At 38.8% G+C, this 20,306-nt stretch overlaps 1 protein-coding gene across 1 annotated transcript in view; it reads left to right on the plus strand.

Annotated features, from left to right (window-relative positions):
• Positions 1–4,176: 4,176 nt before the first annotated feature.
• Positions 4,177–20,306, plus strand: part of LOC103512811 (adenylate cyclase type 3-like) — a 44,665-nt gene continuing 28,535 nt past the window's right edge. The window contains exons 1-2 of the mRNA XM_026826106.1: positions 4,177–4,293; positions 16,579–17,500. Of these exons, the coding sequence (XP_026681907.1) occupies positions 16,982–17,500 (519 nt within the window). The 5' untranslated portion in view covers positions 4,177–4,293; positions 16,579–16,981. The remainder of the gene's footprint in view (positions 4,294–16,578; positions 17,501–20,306) is intronic.

Genomic DNA, 20,306 nt, shown 5'->3' on the forward strand with positions numbered 1-20,306 from the left:
CTTTTATATTTTAAGTACCTTCGTAAAAAAAAGTGTTTTCAAATTCCGACTAGTAGGTTGGCCTTTTTTCAAAATTTTTTTCTTCAGGTGTAGAAAATCTGCCCACATCAATATTCGTAAAGATCTCAAAAGAATGATTCTAATATTGAGTCAACTTTAGACACCAGAATCCACAGATGACTCATAATATTGAAGGTGGCAAAAGCCCATGGATGCGATGTCCGACGAGACATCGACAGTACAATTCTCAACAGTTTGAAGGAGGAGGAGGAGGAAGAAGAAGAAGAAGAAGAAGAAGAAGAAGAAGAAGAAGAAGAAGAAGAAGAAGAAGAAGAAGAAGAAGAAGAAGTGGAAGAGAAAAAACATCTCAGATAATAATGGTTGTTGATTGATGCGTGTACGTTACATAGGTACATACGAAAAGTTTCGAAAATCTTGTTTGTTACTTTACAAGATAGAATATCTTTCAATGTCTCGAATTTATAAGATTGGATTCAAGCTCTAAAGAGAGGAAAAAAGATTTAGATACTGACAGACTGAGACAGAGAGAGAGAGAAAGATAGATAGACAGGAAGACAGAGAGAGAAAGAAGGAGGAGGTAAACACACACAGAGAGCTAGACATAAAATTTATTTAACAAAAAGGAAATGTAATACGCAGCTCTAAAGAGAGGAAAAAAGATTTAGATACTGACAGACTGAGACACAGAGAGAGAGAGAAAGATAGATAGATAGGAAGACAGAGAGAGAAAGAAGGAGGAGGTAAACACACACAGAGAGCTAGACATAAAATTTATTTAACAAAAAGGAAATGTAATACGCTCAATGAATAACGTTGCAATTGACATGGGAGTGAATGGAAAGAGATAGAAGGAAAGGAAAAGGAAGAGGAGGAGTGCAGAAGGAGAGGGAAAGAGAATGAGAAAAAAATAGAATGAAGAGGAGGAGTCAAAGTAGTGTGAACATCACACGACTTTCCTTATGCTATTGAATGATGCTTATTTCAGTGTTCTTTTACCCTAACTTTTACAATACCTCTAACCGTTTAGTCGATATAGCTGAAAACCGCCAAAAAACGGTAGAAAACCGCCAAAAAGCGGTCAAAATACCGCCAACCGCAGCACCTATCTCAACCAAGTTTCATGTCGCATCCTTGTCACATTTGTGAACTAGGTATACACCAAATTTCAAGTCTCTAGCTCATACCGTTCCCGAGATATTATTGAATTACACCGAAAACCGCCGAAAAGCGGCCGAAATGCCGCCAAGCGTTGCACCGATCTTAACCAAACGTGTCACATCCTTGTCACATTTGACAGCTACATACCAAATTTCAAGTCTCTAACTCTTACCGTTCTCGAGATATTTTGTTTACAGACAGACAGACACACACATGGACCAATGGCTGAAACTTTGAATTAGGCTCTAGGGACCTCAAAACGTGTTTTGGCACTAAAAACTGACCATCGAAAATTTGACCCGAAAGATATTTTGTTTACAGACAGACACACACACACGGACCAATGGCTGAAACTTTGAATTAGGCTCTAGGGACCTCAAAACGTGTTTTGGCACTAAAAACTGACCATCGAAAATTTGACCCGATTACATTACTTTCCTTCCTATAGGATAAGGAAAGTAAAAAGGGAGGAAAAAAGACAAAGAAATAAAACATTAGGGAAGAAGAGAGGTTTGTGAAAAGGGAGAGAGAGGGATGAAAAATGAGAGGGGAAGAACAGGGGGAGGATAGAGATAGAGTATGGGGGGAGGAGGGGAAAATGAGGGATAAACGTAGATGTTTCATAGATTTTCCTGTCTCCCCGTAAGGATAAAGGACAGATAAAGGATGATAACACGTTTTAATAATGTGCCGGGGATAAATAAAATGGTATTAGGGTACCTAGGTAAAAATCTGACAAAGGAAAATATCGAAAAATAAGAAAGGAAGACGGAAAGAGAGAGAGACAGAGAGAGAGAAATACGGAAAGAGAGAGAGACAGAGAGAGAGATAGAGAGAGAGAGAGAAAGACGGAAAGAGAGAGAGAGAGATAGAGAGGAAGACGGAAAGAGAGAAAGACAGAGAGAGAGAGAGAGAGAGAGAGAGAGAGAGAGAGAGAGAGAGAGAGAGAGAGAGAGAGAGAGAAACAATGGTGTTATTTCATCAGTTAGATATGTAGTTTTAATTTTTAATTCAGATCTTGCTTTCCATCTATTCTGCTGTTAAAGTGACTGAACATCTCCCCTCTGTTTAGTGAATGAAACGGACATTAAAATCGAAACTTGTAGTGGCTTTTCGATGAATTAATTTTTTTTAATTTTTTATTTTCAATTTTAAACATTTAATGTTTGAACCCCGCCACTACTAAAAAGACAAAAATGGACAGATTTAAGTACTTCAAATATTTTCAATATCATGCAACAATTCAATCAAACTTTATTTCCATACAATCTTATTGGTGACAAAAAATAAGAAAGAATGAGAATTAAGTTTGATCAAGTGTGGTAGGTACCTTACATGATCATTAGTAATGTCATTACTAATGATGGAATTCCGGATTTTCTGATTTTTCATCATCATTACTTGGAAATAATGACATTACTAATGATTGTGTAAGGTACCTATGGGGTTAATGTGGGTCTATGACATTCTCTACCACTCCACCCTTGATGTACAGTAAACACTCGCCACGGGCAGGAATCGAATTCCAACCTAAGGTAATCGTAATAGAAACTGCCCGAAATCGTTTGCACTCGACTGTATAATGGATATATCACATTCATGTATCTCTGTGCATTGTATGAGTGAGTCCATATGTATTGTGCATGATATACTTCAGTTCAGTGTGTATTGTTCGACCGTATGTTAGGTATATGGCTGTGTATTATACGGTATATGGCGTACATGTATGTAATTATGTATTTATTGTTATGTATCTCAGTGAGTAGGTACATATGTGTGTGAGTATTTGTACTCAGTCCCGGGGACAATGTGTACATGTGTTTTGTTCAGGTCACTACTTATGTACTTACATACTTACTTAATAAAATTACTTACTGGTTAGTATGCAAAAGGGTGCCCCCATCTCGGATGTGGGCAAGTACGTGCTGCTGGCTTTTCCCGGTCTCAGGCCGGGAGAGGTTAATATGCGGAGGCCGCCGGAGACAGTGTGTATTGTTCGACCGTATGTTATATGGCTGTGTATTATACGGTATATGGCGTACATGTATGTAATTATGTATTTATTGTTATGTATCTCAGTGAGTAGGTACATACGTGTGTGAGTATTTGTACCTACTCAGTCCCGGGGACAATGTGTACATGTGTTTTGTTCAGGTCACTACTTATGTACTTACTTACTTACTTACTTACTTACTTACTTACTTACTTACTTACTTACTTACTTACTTACTTACTTACTTACTTACTTACTGGTTAGTATACAAAAGGGGGCCCCCATCTCGGATATGGACAATTACGTGCTGCTGGCTTTTCCCGGTTTCAGGCCGGGAGAGGTTAATATGCGGAGGCGTTAGGTTGTGGCCGATCGGAGGGTAAAATCCCCGTCACTATAAAAGACCTTTACTGAGCAGCCAGGGCTCCAATATTTCGGCCTGCAGTACAGGAAAAAAATTGAGCTCGAGGGGGGGGGCTCGGCTTCCCCTCAAAACTGCCCTGACTTAAGCACTAAGCGGTAATAGAGTGACGTTATACCTCTGTGAATCCAACAGATGGCCTCAATGAGTGAATCGTTGCTCCGCCACTAAAATGAGGGAAAATGACGGAATTTTTTGTTTCCAGAAGTCGACATACGCCACTGGCAATTCACACACACGAAAAAAAAAATCGTATCTCAACACAAAACGTTATGTCAGTTGTGAGTCTGTACCATACCGCGACACTTATTGAGAAATTACCGTGCCATGTCAATATAGTGATGTGAGTTACACAGATTTTTAGTGATCTCTCTGTGAGGTGAAAAGTGAAAATCCGTGCGATTTTAACGTGCGATTTTTTAGAAGTGCCGAGAGTTGTCGAACTTTTTCCCCATTTTGTCGAAATTTAGAGTCGGTCGGTTGTCAGTTCAATTCTTTTGGTTCCTTGACCTTAGGGATTTTGTGGAAATCTTTTCTTTCGTTTGGTTCGTGCCAAAAGTGCAGTGTCCATTTTTTAGAAGTGCCGAGGTTTGTCGAACTTTCTCCCCATTTCGTCGAAATTTAGAGTCGGTCGGTTGTCGGTTCAATTCTTTTGGTTCCTTGACCTTAGGGATTTTGTGGAAATCTTTTCTTTCGTTTGGTTCGTGCCAAAAGTGCAGTGTCCATTGGAATTTGAAATGATTGTGTATTTATTTGTGTGCCGTTAATAGTAAAGACTTTAATAAAAAGCAATTAACCCAAAATTTAACATAAGCATAAATAAATATTTGGATAGATATTTTATCTTTTTTAAAGTTATATAGGTATTCAAAAAAGATAGTTTGATCATTATAATTATTATTATTATCATTAGTAATCAAGCATTTCAAATAAAAACACAACACATCGACAATGTTGAATATATCTACCTAGATTCACTAGATTGCCTAGAATAATCCATGATTTTGATTTCTAAGACTAAGAAAAATCTTTTTAATGTTTGTACCTACCTACCTACCCGACGTAATTGACATCAAAATAGGTCGCCTAATAAAATTCATCCAATGGGTACCCTTTCTACCTTGAAACTTAGAGACAAGTGTTTAGGTATAGTTGTAGTTCACGAAAAAATGCAAATGATGTCAATGCAAATTAAGTGTTATTGAAAGTGTTCCGTTTTCTACGAATAATTGAATCACTGGAGAATTTCATTTATTCCTTCCATTTCCTTGCACATTCTTATCAGCGGATCTGTCACTCGTATTTTTATCACAACCGTCTGATTGACAATGTTTTGACATCACTACTTTGATCTGAAGAGTCGATTATCCAAGGAATCGATATTCGTTTAGCAAAATAATCGATATTTATCAAAATAATCGACATTTACCAAAATAATCGATTTCCCACATTACTACTGAACTACTCGTAAACCTTCTGTTTGTTTGTTTCACGATGAAGTCCCAAAATTTAAAGGAGAAAGAATACCTACAGAAAGTAGGTTATAGCTTTGTTATATCACGTGATATAGATTCACGTGATACAAATACATGTCTAAACCTTCTGATTCATCATCATCACCCACGTGGGTGGGTAGGTACCTAAATGGCAAAATAAAATTTAAGGGATTTTTTTTTTTTAAGAAATTTGACAGAGGGAACTTTAACTGCTATGGTCTTATCGTCCCGAAATCGAAGAGAGAAGGAAGACAGGATAGGAAAAAGCCAGCCGTTCCGAGAACGAACATTATCCCATCAGGATAAAATCCGCCCCGGGCGGAATTTTTTGAAATCAACCCCAATCAGATTGCTTGATCCGAAGTTAATCCAAATACGCTCACTTGTGGCCTCGGCCATCAATGATCTACTAGTGTGGTTGCTTGTCCAAAGATAGTCTATTCGTACTCAATCTACAAGCATCCCCCTATTTGGGTTCTGGGGCACTCTATTCGGGTTTTGGGGCACTCTATTCGGGTTCTGGGCCGATTTCTATTTCACTTCGGGGGGGCGGCTTTTGTACTACAGGGTTGGGGTCGTTCCAGGGTTGTATTTCGGCCGAGCCGAACACGAGATAGAATAGATTGGTGACCGCCAGAATTATGAACGTGAGCCAAAACACGAGCCTCCATTCCGACATTGTGTAACACAAAGAAAAGACATATTTTATTTATTTATGTAGAGAACTCTGAGTTAACGGAGGTCTACTTGTAAACCTGTTTGTTTGTTTGTCTGTTTGTTTGTTTCACGATGAAGTCCCAAAATTTAAGGGAGAAAGAATACAGAATAGAAGAGAGCTAGACAACTAACCTTTCCTGTTTAGGATAAAGCTCGCCCCGGATGGGAATCAAACCCGCAATCTAACGATTGTAAATCCAGGCGTTACCTTTCAAGCTGAATAGGCTGGCTTTTCCCCGATTAAAATCTATCCAGTATGAACTTAGTCAACTTTGACTTTTAACTCCCTACTCCATACTCACCTACCAGGTGAATTATTGATCATGATGTGGGCAATGGCACTACGATAGATTTTATGACTTGACTGGGACTCGAACTACCGATCTCCACTTTCGAAGTTCACCATGACCACTCCACTGAATTTTCCCCATTTGGTCAGCACTTTTACGTCACCATTGTTAAGATAGTAATCTGTTGGGAGTAAATATGGAGTTTACTGTTTATTGTTACCTAATCGACACCAGTAACAAGTAGGTGTAGAATTGTTTTATTGCTAAAATAATACCCACCTACCTACCTGTTAGACAAGTTATCCACCTGGTATTATAGGTCTTACAACAGGTACTCGAAATTTTCCACTAAAATAATCCACGAACCTAATAACATCCGTAAAACACGTGTGATTTCAAACAATCGATTTGATTGTAGTCTGAAATTTGACAAATAGCAATCGAACGCCTCTGGTTTACTGTTTGGTCAGGGCTACTACCTGAGTTTAAACTCGTATTAAGTTTAACTCTTCGAGCAATCTGATTGGCTGAAAATTTTGAAATCAACCAATCAGATTTGAAATCAACCAATTAGATTAACCAAGAGTAAAACTTATTCTGAGTTTGAACCAGTGGCGTAGCGTCCATGTAGGGCGTGTATGGCGGCCATATACACTCACAATTTCACTCAAATACCCTTCAATATTGACTTTAAATAATTAATGTATTTTATTAGATAAATAAAAATTATTATCCCTTAAAATTTGTGAAAATCCCTAAATCCTTTTTTATCCCAGTCAGACCCGAAAAATCCCAGAAAATTGATAAAAATCCCACTGTGTCGGGATGAGATAGTAAAAACACTGTATAGGGCACCTTCAAACTTTGAACCCCAGATTGTGACCCCAGTCATTGGGCACAAAGGACTACATATTTATGCGACCTACAGTTTTCGGGTCTGTAACTTTTTAGATCTTCCCAGCTCGGATTCCCGTTACATATTTAAACGAAAGAATCGAGTTCCAAGTTATAACTCGACTATTTTGCAATTTGTCTGACTGTAAATGGGTTTGCAAGTTGATTTATTTCGCTATAAACTCCCAAACGATTTTTCCGATTTTGATTGTGACAAAAATATGTCCAACACATGAAGGACATTTTCTCAATGTAGATCAGAGTTTAGTCTAGTGAGCTTGGAAGGTCTGCCTTGTAAGCGCTAGATCGCGGGTTTGATTCTTGTCACGGGGATGATTTCATCCCAACAGGTAAGGTTTGTTCTGGGTTGCTGGCTGGCTTCCTTTAGTCTCTCAACTTTCTGTACACCTTGCGTTAGAGGTGACCCAGAACTTTGTGAACCACCTACAATTGCGTGGGCCGTCGAGAGCAGAGTACATTTCCTGCTAGTTATATTCTCGAGCGGCCATTTAGAGAAGTGCCTATCACTGAGTGCACACTTAATTTATAATCCCCATTGTTCTTTCAAGAGGATCGACTGATTAGGGAATTAAGAACTCTGTTTATTATACAAGGTGGTGGATAACGTTAGGAAATTGTGTATCGAAATAAAGTCTGATACACAGGGACAGGCTAGGATATGCGACATATGTTCCGTCTCCGTTTCGTTACCTTATGTCTAGATTGTTCCAATGTTCCATGTTAATTTACATTGGATCAAATGCACGACCGTACATTTATCCAGCACGGAGACGGATAGTACCAAGATGTAAAGTAATGTGGAACAAACCAGAGTTAAGGAACGTGCTCGTGACAGATAAGTGTACTTGGACACTTGGACTTTTAGTCTTTCGACAGATCGGTGTGTATGTAGGCAAATTTTGGGCGAATTTCAGGTCTAGGCAAGTGAAACTCAACCAATAAATTCAATAATAAACTGTAACTGCAGTGGGAGAAAGAATACAGAATAGAAGAGAGCTAGACAACTAACCTTTTCTGTTTAGGATAAAGTTCGCCCCGGATGGGAATCGAACCCGCAATCTAACGATTGTAAATCCAGGCGTTACCTTTCAAGCTGACTAGGCTGGCTTTTCCCCGATTAAAATTTATCGAGTATGAACTTAGTCAACTTTTAACTCCCTACTCCATACCTAACCTACCAGGTGAATTGATCATGATGTGGGCAATGGCAATGGCAATACGATAGATTTTATGACTTGACTGGGACTCGAACTACCGATCTCCACTTTCGAAGTTCACCATGACCACTCCACTGAATTTTCCCCACCCCTGTTTGACACTTTAGAAGACATAAAATAATTAATACTGACGTAAACGTATAGGTAACCTGTAATTTTGAACAATGTATAGCATGTAACTACCTACACACCTCTTGATAGTCTTGATCTACTATCTACCAAGTACCTAATACCTAACTAATAGATTTCCGTGGAAAAATCATCTCAACTTGGACCATTCTTAGCCTCCTCAGACCAAGAACTTTTTATTGGTCAGGGTTTTGATTCTATAGGTAATCCAAGTCTAATTTTCAATCTTTCTATTGTTGTCTGAGATGGTATATATTACCTGAATAGGTGTTCTAAATTGTGGAATTTTGGAAGTAGGTACAGAATTTGATTTTTTTTCAAGAGGTTTGACAGGGGGAGCTGTAGGTAATTGCTTACCGGTCTTACCGTCCGGAAATCGAAGAGAGAAGGAAAAGAGGATAGGAGAAAGCCAGCCGTTCCGAGAACATGATCCCATCAGGATAAAATCCGCCCCGGGCGGAAATCGAACCCGCGGCCTAACAGAATTTGAAAGTTATGTTATACCGGATACGGAAAGTACTTATTCACACACCTCACGGTAATCATATACCTACTTTAGTATGAATTGTCCACAGTAATTGTTGTTTTCTTCTGTTAGCTTTGTTCGCTTACAATGTATCTGTGTAAGTAAACGCATTATAACGCATAAAATTTAGGCGGAACTGTGAAGGGAGAAAATTGAATTTTTTCAAACATTGACGTAAAACATCTACCTACAACACCTACCTACAAACATCTGTGAATGCGATATCCAGTTCTATTATTATAGGTACATGTACCTACTTATAGGTACCTATACCTACCTATCTACAGGTGCATATACCTACCTACTCGCATGCCTAGTAATGAAAAGATATTAATTACCTACTGTTTTCTGTTTTAGTATTGTTGTTTTCTTCTGTTAGCTTTGGTTCGCTTACAATTTCGAACATAATCTGTGTAAGTAAACGCATAAAATTTAGGCGGAACTGTGAAGGGAGAGAATTGAATTTTTTTCAAACATTGACGTAAAACATCTACCTACAACACCTACCTACAAGCATCTGTGAATGCGATATCCAGTTCTATAGACTATAGGTACATGTACCTACTTATAGGTATCAATACCTACCTATCTACAGGTGCATATACCTACCTACTCGCATGCCTAGTAATGAAAAGATATTAATTACCTACTGTTTTCTGTTTTAGATTTTCAGTTTCTTTATGTCTCTCACGGGATCTCTAATTTCAGGTACTGGGAAGTGCCTTGATACTTACCTATGTATGCTGTGTGTTACGGCTGTTCATGTTTTACAGCTAAACATGTTGTGTTTTACAGATTGGTTAGCTGTAAAACAACATGTTTTCAAGGAATGATTAGGCCAGCCTAGTTTGCTTGGTTTTTAGCGCGTCTGCCTTGGAAGCTCTAGGCCGCGGGTTCGATTCCCGCCCGGGGCGGATTTTATCCTGAAGGGATAATGTTCGTTCTCGGAACGGCTGGCTTTCCTCCTATCAATGTCTCTCACGGGATCTCAAATTTCAGGTACTGGGAAGTGCCTTGATACTTACCTATGTATGCTGTGTTGTACGGCTGTTCATGTTTTACAGCTAAACATGTTGTGTTTTACAGATTGGTTAGCTGTAAAACAACACGTTTTCAAGGAATGATTAGGCCAGCCTAGTTTGCTTGGTTTTTAGCGCGTCTGCCTTGGAAGCTCTAGGCCGCGGGTTCGATTCCCGCCCGGGGCGGATTTTATCCTGAAGGGATAATGTTCGTTCTCGGAACGGCTGGCTTTCCTCCTATCCTGTCTTTCTTCTCTCTTCGATTTTGGCTCCGAAGCAGAGAGTGAAGTCACTGCATAAATGGCAAGCTCAGAGTTGCTTTATTTCAGTGAGCAATTGGGAACTTTTGCATTCGCTATCTTCGCGCCGCTGCCTCTACGCTGTTCTTGACAGAGATTTTACTCTCGTTACTGACGTAACTCTCCATTTGGCCACAAGCTAGCCGCCTCCTCGGAATAAACTCACACAGCGGGGGCGGTAAAAGCCAGCATGCGATCGCGCAGAGTTGGTGAACTTCACTGAGCGATTGGAAACTATTGCATTCAACTTACTAGGTGATCGCCGCTGATTGATTTCGACTGAGAAAAGAATAGGTAAATTGGTACAAAGCTCACTAGCTCTTTGCCAACATTGTGGAAATATACATACCTAAATACCCAATATTTATTTATGTTTAGCAGTAAATACTTCCACTTTATTAAATGTTTTCTTTTACATTTTTAATAAATTATTGTTATCAGACTCGTCTGATTTCGACTGAGAAAAGAATAGGTAAATTGGTACAAAGCTTACTACTTCTTTGCCAACATTGTGGAAATATACATACCTAAATACCTAATATTTATTTATGTTTAGCAGTAAATACTTCCACTTTATTAAATGTTTTCTTTTACATTTTTAATAAATTATTGTTATCAGCGTTAGGAAATTGTGTATCGAAATAAAGTCTGGTACACAGGGACAGGCTAGGATATGCGACATATGTTCCGTCTCCGTTTCGTTACCTTATGTCTAGTTTGTTCCAATGTTCCATGTTAATTTACATTGGATCAAATGCACGACCGCACATTTATCCAGCACGGAGACGGACAATACCAAGATGTAAAGTAATGTGGAACAAGCCAGAGTTAAGGAACGTGCTCGTGACAGATAAGTGTACTTGGACTTTTAGTCTTTCGACAGATCCGTGTGTATGTAGGCAAATTTTGGGCGAATTTCAGGTCTAGGCAAGTGAAACTCAACCAATAAATTCAATAATAAACTGTAACTGCAGTCGGCTTATGATGGTAAAAGCTTTCCCAAATGACAATACCTACTACATTAAAAAATTTTAACTTGACTTGGAATCGAACCACTGACCTCCAAATCCGAAGTCCACCCAGCTAACCACTTCTGAGGTCAGTTTGGACGATGAATAGCTTAAAATATCATAGGGTCAAGTCTTTGCTAAAATATGCATTTTGCATAATTTTACGAGAGCATAAATGTCGCTTATAATTATGCGAGTACCTCTTGTATGTATACATAGCTAGGTATATTATGTATATCATACGAGTATCTGTATCTACAAAACGAGAGAGCAGCAGTTGGCGTAGACAGTTGTGATAAAATAAATTTTATTATACCTACTACATTAAAAAATTTTAACTTGACTTGGAATCGAACCACTGACCTCCAAATCCGAAGTCCACCCAGCTAACCACTTCTGAGGTCAGTTTGGACGATGAATAGCTTAAAATATCATAGGGTCAAGTCTTTGCTAAAATATGTATTTTGCATAATTTTACGAGAGCATAAATGTCGCTTATAATTATGCGAGTACCTCTTGTATGTATACATAGCTAGGTATATTATGGTACCTACTACATTAAAATTTTTTAACTTGACTCGGAATCGAACCACTGACCTCCAAATCCGAAGTCCACCGAGCTAACCACTTCTGAGGTCAGTTTGGACGATGAATAGCTTAAAATATCATAGGGTCAAGTCTTTGCTAAAATATGCATTTTGCATAATTTTACGAGAGCATAAATGTCGCTTATAATTATGCGAGTACCTCTTGTATGTATACATAGCTAGGTATATTATGTATATCATACGAGTATCTGTATCTACAAAACGAGAGAGCAGCAGTTGGCGTAGACAGTTGTGATAAAATAAATTTTATTACGGCCAGTGGCGAAGGGTAACAAGGGCTCAGGGTAAAAAGGGCTCAGGGGGCAGGAGCCCCTCACTAAATACGAGAAATAGAACTTGAGATTCCGTCATCTTCTGATATTTTCCACTAGGAAGCGCCTCTGGTGTCGAGATTTTCGCGAGTTGTTTACAGTTTCAAACAAACCGATTGGCTCAGGGCTCGTTGTTCTTTGTAGGAGGAACATCTTTCTGACTTCTCCAGCATTGTTGGAGGGTATGTTCTACTTGCCGTACTCCGTACACAAAAAACCCACTCTGATGCTTAGGTGTAAGGGCAGACAGCCCTAAAAGTTCGGTTAACGGCTCACTGCTCAGGGTATGGTGTGTATCCCTTTTGACACCAATTCCTGCCCGCTCAACCCGCTAAGAACCTCTCGGTTCTCCGGAACAATGGTGGTATTTCATCAGTTAGATAGTTTTTATTCAGATCTTGCTTTCCACCTATTCTGCTGTTAAAGTGACTGGACATCTCCCTCTGTTTAGTGAATGAAACGGACATTAAAATCGAAACTTGTAGTGGCTTTTCACTGAATAATTTTTTTTTTATTTTTTTATTTTCAATTTTAAACATTTAATGTTTGAACCCCGCCACTACTAAATGGAGGAGTCGGTATAAATATCTTTTCGACTAAATTTACGACCGTTGTAAAAAAAAAAAAAAAAAAAAAAACCGTTTTTTTTTGTGTGCTCTCCGGGAAAGTATTTTTTTTTTAATTTGTTTTTAAAAAGAAAGAAAAAAAAACCGTTTGTTTTGATCTGCTCTGTGCGAGAGTATTTTTTATTTAATATGTTTATTTCTAATTCGTCTACGTATAAATGTAGGATGACTCGAGACCCACTCACTCGGACGTAAAAACTCTTTTGGCAACCTCTCTCTGCGAGTGGAACTGATATATAATTTGGGCAATTTATTAACAGCGTTTTCGTTCAGTCTTAATTTTCGAATTTCGAACGAGATTATGTCGTCTTTGAATGGCAAATGGCCGGGAAGTCGGGAAGAGGAGGGGTTGAAAAATTATACCTGGCGAGTTTTCGTTTTTGATTGCCAACAGGGTGTTGGCGAATCCGAGACGGATTGATTTTTTCCGAAGCAGAGAGTGAAGTCACTGCATAAATGCCAAGCTCAGAGTTGCTTTATTTCAGTGAGCAATTGGGAACTTTTGCATTCGCTATCTTCGCGCCGCTGCCTCTACGCTGTTCTTGACAGAGATTTTACTCTCGTTACTGACGTAACTCTCCATTTGGCCACAAGCTAGCCGCCTCCTCGGAATAAACTCACACAGTGGGGGCGGTAAAAGCCAGCATGCGATCGCGCAGAGTTGGTGAACTTCACTGAGCGATTGGAAACTATTGCATTCAACTTACTAGGTGATCGCCGCTGATTGATTTCGACTGAGAAAAGAATAGGTAAATTGGTACAAAGCTCACTAGCTCTTTGCCAACATTGTGGAAATATACATACCTAAATACCTAATATTTATTTATGTTTAGCAGTAAATACTTCCACTTTATTAAATGTTTTCTTTTACATTTTTAATAAATTATTGTTATCAGACTCGTATTTTATATTCGTAACAATAAAACTCATTCATATTCTTCATCATAAGACATTATCCAATTCGTGGGTTCATAACTGAGGCATTCACCTTTTAGTGAGACACAATAAAAATTTAATTGCTCCATTTTGAGTACTTGTACCATTAAGGGTCGATTACACTTCTTAGTGCCCTTGCTCCAGAAGGAGTGTCGATTACTAATACACTTGGCGGAAATTTTGTGCTTTTGACACCACTGGATCTTCAGGGAATTCAAGCCCTTGAGATAGGATGACCAATTAACCATGGTTTGGTAGTTCTTTATAGGAAGATCTTTTAGAAGAACAGTCTAACATTTCTAACCCCCACACGTCTAAAGCCATAGTATCTCACTTCTCCCTATACCAGGGATTTCCAACTTCCATGTGTATGCGGGCCACATCCAACATAGGCAGGTACTTCGCGGGCCACATACAGAGGGGATGCTCCATTATCGGATTCCACCTCATAGTTAAAGAACAAAAATCAAGCCCGAGGGGGCCTACCCTAAAAGCTTCGCGGCCCACAAAAATGGTCTGGCGGGCCGCCAGTTGGAAATTGCTGCCCTATACCATTTACCATACCGTCTGGTATTGGGTAACGCAATGTCTATAATACAATATAATATCTTCAGTACTCCACAGTACATAACACAATGTCTACAGTACAACTGTCGTATGATTATAATATTGTACTGTCAGAATGGAATATGACAAACTTCTGTTCCCGTCTACAGGGTGTAACACAATAAAATGGTACACGAAGAATTCTAGGGAAGGTGGGCCTCTTTCATTTCCATTCTTAATGCAAAAACTCGCTAGAAGCAATGAAATTTAGTGTTGAATTTTCATTGCTAGAGGTTTTAATAGGTAACTAAACAAATAATAATCCTATGACATCAATGATCAATAATCGTCTTTCATGGCTTGTTCGCTTAGAAATTATTCTCTCCACTAATGAACTGAAAACCTGAAAGCCGTCGGTTTGGCAACAGAGGAAGCAATAAGCTGCAACATGTACAAATGTAAAATTATATGTGAACAATAGGAAATCGGTTCTTGAAATTAAACTGATCCCAAGGCAAAGTAAACCCTTTACCCTTGACAAATGGAGTGTTCCCAAAGGCATGTGATGTGTTCCAGTTTTCAATTCACTCAAATCCCAATTTCAAAGTTTAAACTGATCCCCAGGATAAGATATATCCTTTACCATTGACAAATGTAGTGATCCAAAATGCATAAAATGGATGTATTGTGATGTATTCCAACTTACCAATTGGAATTGACTAAACAAATAATAATCCTATGACATCAATGATCAATAATCGCCTTTCATGGCTTGTTCGCTTAGAAATTCTCTCCACTAATGAACTGAAAACCTGAAAGCCGTCGGTTTGGCAACAGAGGAAACAATAAGCTGCAACATGTAAAAATGTAAAATTATATGCGAACAATAGGAAATCGGTTCTTCAAATTAAATTGATCCCAAGGCAAAGTAAACCCTTTACCCTTGACAAATGGAGTGTTCCCAAAGGCATGTGATGTGTTCCAGTTTTCCATTCACTCAAATCCTAATTTCAAAGTTTAAACTGATCCCCAGGATAAGATATATCCTTTACCCTTGACAAATGGAGTGTTCCCAAAGGCATGTGATGTGTTCCAGTTTTCCATTCACTCAAATCCCAATTTCAAAGTTTAAACTGTTCCAAAGGATAAGATATATCCTTTACCCTTGACAAATGGAGTCTTCCCAAAGGCATGTGATGTGTTCCAGTTTTCAATTCACTCAAATCCCAATTTCAAAGTTTGAACTGATCCCCAGGATAATATATATCCTTTACCATTGACAAATGTAGTGATCCAAAATGCATAAAATGGATGTATTGTGATGTATTCCAATCTACCAATTGGAATTGGCGGCGACCCCCCAATTCCAATATTGTATCAGAGTTCTCTGGGATTCCTTAGATGAGGTCTAAGTGGGGCACCCTGTAAAATATGTAAAGTAGACTTGATAAACAAAACCTTGAGAGGTTTAGACTATTGTAGGTAGGTATATTAATGTCTTACTTTACTTGTGTGCTACTGACTATCTCTATCTCAGCAATGAGAGATATGCACAGCTGCCACTTGGCCCAAACTAGATACAGCTAGAAACTAGTGTATTTTTGTACCTACTCGTGTTTCTCATGATTCTATTTTTATTTAAACGTGCCATACCTACAGTAACGTATAATTATGAGATACAGTACCTTCTTATTAAGTACTCCGGGTTTATTTGAGACTAGGCCGGCCACTTATTCATGCGCTCGGACTATCAGACTGAGCTCTGTCGTCTGTCAGACGCGCCGCCAGAACGTGTGTAGCGGAAAAAGCGTCCGACTTCTAGTCTCTCAGACCGCCTGAGACCAATGGTTGGAAGCTTTTTCCGCCACGCTCGTTCGGATGGTCTGACAGAACTGGGTCTGTCTGGAGTGGCCGATGGTCGGTATAAGGGTTTTTGATTTTGTCAACCAAATGGCTCGAATGTGTTCTGCCTTGTGGGTCTTCTTTCGAATATTCTAAACTTGTCAATACACAGTCGACCGTAGTCTATCGCCACACTTTCCATAATCTCTTCTTGACCTTTTTTTTAAAAAAAATGATAATGATCCTTAATGCTAATAATAATAATGAAATTTGACTAATAAAGCAAAATCTTAATTGCTTAGATCTAATTAAAGTTGCTGGGGCTTAACTTACCGCACCACTGCACCTGGATTATAAATAATACCTACCTACATAAACTTCTTCTTTTCTTCTTCGTTTAATAATTGGGAATAAGAGTAACTTAGTTTTTCTTTTAAAAATAAAAAAAAAGTAAAATGATATAGAAATAAAGTTATTCCTTGTTTTCGTTTTGAATAGAGAAAAATAAGAAATAAAATGAATCCTGCTCATCTTTTTAAAAGAAAACAATGAAGCATTTGGGTAAGACTAGTTGCCATCAATAATAAACCATCTCTAGTAATAGACTGGAGAATAATACAAGATAGCTATGAAGAGAAGCAAGAAGAAGAGCGAAGAGACAGGACAAGGATGGGGGAGCTTTTGAAGTTTCCAAACAAACTGAAAAGTAGAACAGTCGTAGAAAAGGAAAATGTAAAAAAAAAGCTAGCTGAAATTTTCCAAAGTGGGGAGTTGCTATCGATTTGGGTTGTGCACACGAGGAGAAACTGAAAAGCCAGGGCAAGAGAGAGAGCCAGGGCCAGGGCGAGATATTGTGAAGAACCTGAACATCTTGCTGTGACTCAGTCGTCTCGCGGCAGCCATGGAGGCAGGAACATCGGAGCAAATGTTTCCCTCGTCCTTCAAAGACGCAACTTTGGAGGGACTGTTTCAGAGCTACAGTGTGAAGCAGAAGCGATCTGCCATTGAGTGCTACCTCCTGGCGAGCGTGCTCTTCAATTTACAAAACCTAGTCCTAATAGTCGATGTAAATAGTGTTCATTTTGTACATAGTGTTGTGTTTCTTCTTGTAAATATTTCCATCTTCCTGTGGTGTCGCTTTCGTTCGAAACCGTTCTGGTCTGTGATACCCCATGTGACCTGGGGCCTGTCCCTCCTACAACTCCTCTTACACATGGGACTACAAGTCTATCCTCACACCAGCAGGGACTACCTGGGCTGGATAGTCCTCATCAGCTTCTTCATCTATGCCACCCTCCCTGTGAAGTTACAAATCTGTAGACTGCTTAGTTTAGTATCCTGTATTGTGTACATTTGTCTTCTACTCCTGATCCATCAGCTCGGTGATTCTACTAGTAGTCAGCCTTTTCTATTTCGACAGGTAAGCATATCACCCATTCTACTTACATTATCTAAAACCCTCTGCTACGAGCAAGCAAGATAGTAAATAGATTTTAATTTGGCGCCAATATTATTTTGTGTGCTATGCGTTGCTTGACCTGCATGTCTCTTGCTTCCTACTCTACTTCTTGTAGGAGAGAACATCACATCATGATAAAATCCGCCCCGGGCGCACTCGCAACCTAGCGCTTACAAGGCAGCCGTGCTATAAACCAAGCTAACTAAGCTAGCCGAGATGGTTTTAGATTTCGGCAAAATCCTCTCTTATTGCACATCTATAGAACATATTCGGAATATTCGTACCAAATTTCAGCTTTATAGGTGATGAGGTTCTGGAGATATGTAGAGATTGTAGAGCGATCAGTGTATGATAGAGAGCATCAGAGAATTGTAAATATTGTAACAACGGAGGACGGAGGTCTATTTGTCCCCAAATCGAAGAGAGAAGCAGGACAGGATAGTAGAAAGCCAGTTGTTCCGAGAACGAACCTTAATATTTGTTTAGGATAAAGTTTGTTCCGCTTATCCAAGAGAATAGAGGGAACTGTTACAACGGAGGTCCTATTGTCCTTAAATCGAAAAGAGAAAAAGAACAGAATAAGGATTTATCCTATTTAGCCAGCGAGTTCCAAGAACGAACCTTATCTGTTCACTCAATATTTACCTTTCACCTTTTCTTCTACAAAAAGATATCAACGTTTACTTTCCTTTCTGATCGCTTTGGGGGAAAAAAGTCTGCGACAAAACTTGTTGAACTTTTCACTTTTTCCACAAAATGTCTTTCCCACTTTCCATTTTTACAAAAAATGTACATTTCCCCGAAAGTCAAAGAAGTCCTGAAATTCGAAAGGCACAGATAATAGGTAGGGCGAGGGGGGGGGGGGGGGGATTTTGTAGGTATTTCGTCGAAATCTCACTGTATGAAAGTTTGAAGTTTGGTGGAAAATTAAATTGTGTTTGAAAAAAAAAAAAAAAATACTATTAATTTTGTGAGTTCATTCGTGTACGCGTATAGTCCTTAGTCAACAGTAAAATGTCTACATGCTCATCAATTTACTATTCCTTTTACTAACACGGTTTCACGGTTATCGTCCTGAAAATCTAACCTATGCTACGTGCACTTTCCCTACTCAGATTTTCCATGCTTATTTTTCCTTTTAGATCGGGAAAAAAATTCTCCCGGCGCGGCGCGGTAAGCCTTAAAAATATTGCAAGTGCTTTTTTCCATCAATAAATAATACCAGAAATGAAAAGGAAATTAATTTCATTCTTCTCCCTTTTCTTTCCCTTCTTATTCTTCTTTCCCTCGTCTTTTCTGCCTCCTCTACTTCTTCTTGTTTGTTTCTTCCTCCCTATCTTCTTTTCCCGGGTAGGTAGATATCTCATTATTCCTTCATTTTTTTTCTCTTCTTCGTCGTCCTCTCTTCCTCTTCCTCCTCCTCCTCCTCCTCCTTCTCCTTGTTCCTCTTCCGCTCCTTTTCTTGTTCTTGTTTCGTTCTCACTTCCGATCTTTTTCCAAGGTATTTCAATTTTCCTTCTTCTTCTTCTTGAGCAAGCAAACAAACAAGCAAGCAAGCAAGCAAGCAAGATAGTAAATAGATTTTAATTTTAATTTGGCGCCAATATTATTTTGTGTGCTATGCGTTGCTTGACCTGCATGTCTCTTGCTTCCTACTCTACTTCTTGTAGGAGATTAATCGCATTTTCTATTTTCGAACTTAACCTTTGATCTTGCTCTTTATTTTATTTTTATCTGGAATTCTAATGATAAATAGAATTTTTTACGTAAGTTGCAAATAAATATTTTTCGACGTCTTTGAAAACAATAAATTACACCGATGTCGATAAATTTTGGACGATAATAGTTCTACCTACTCGGACGAAAGATAGAATTACTTCATCAAATACTCGTAGGCACCCAGGTTTTGGTATAGCTTTTAGGTGAGTATGCTATTCGCACTCAGTAGCTTTGGTCTTGAAATATTGAAGAGAACTTTCTGCGTGGTTATTACCTACATGACGTACAAACATATCCACAGGAAAAAGCTCTGCCAAGGCAAAGGTCCCGCGTGTATTCAAAAGCTTTCAAGTATTCATGTGAAAGCAAAGTTTCACGATTCCAGGATCTATGTGGCGGTTTTGGCGGTTTTCGACCGTTTTTTGGCGGTTTTCAGCTATACCAACTATACCTACGGTTAGATAAGCATCATTCAATAGGATAAGGAAAGTCGTGTGATGTTCACAAAATACTCAATTTTCCTTGGTGATGGTAATTAGACTAATTAGGTATGTGTAAGCAGTATGTATTAGGTACCTATAACTTCTAACAAGTCCGTTGCAGTCTCTCTCTCTCTCTTCTCTCTCTCCCTCCCTCTAGCTCCCTTCTCTAAAAGCCATCCAATTCATTCTCAACACATAGGCGGTTCTTGCCTAAATTTTTGGGGGGGCTTGATTTTGAAGGTACACCTTATTCAAAATTTTGATTTAGCTCTATGTAAAAAATCTGGTGTGAACATCACACGACTTTCCTTATCCTATTGAATGATGCTTATTTGAGTATTATTTTACCCTGACTTTTACCATATCTCTAACCGTTTAGTCGGTATAGCTGAAAACCGCCAAAAAACGATCGAAATCCGTCCAAAAGAGGTCAAAATACCGCCAAGCGCAGCACCTATCTCAACTAAACGTTTTCTGTTGCATCCTTGTCACATTTGTGAACTACATACCAAATTTCAAGTCTCTAGCTCATACCGTTCCCGAGATATTGTTAAACTAGACCGAAA

The sequence above is a fragment of the Diaphorina citri genome, unplaced genomic scaffold, assembly GCF_000475195.1.
Source record: "Diaphorina citri unplaced genomic scaffold, Diaci psyllid genome assembly version 1.1 scaffold38, whole genome shotgun sequence".
Taxonomy (NCBI): Eukaryota; Metazoa; Arthropoda; class Insecta; order Hemiptera; family Psyllidae; genus Diaphorina; species Diaphorina citri.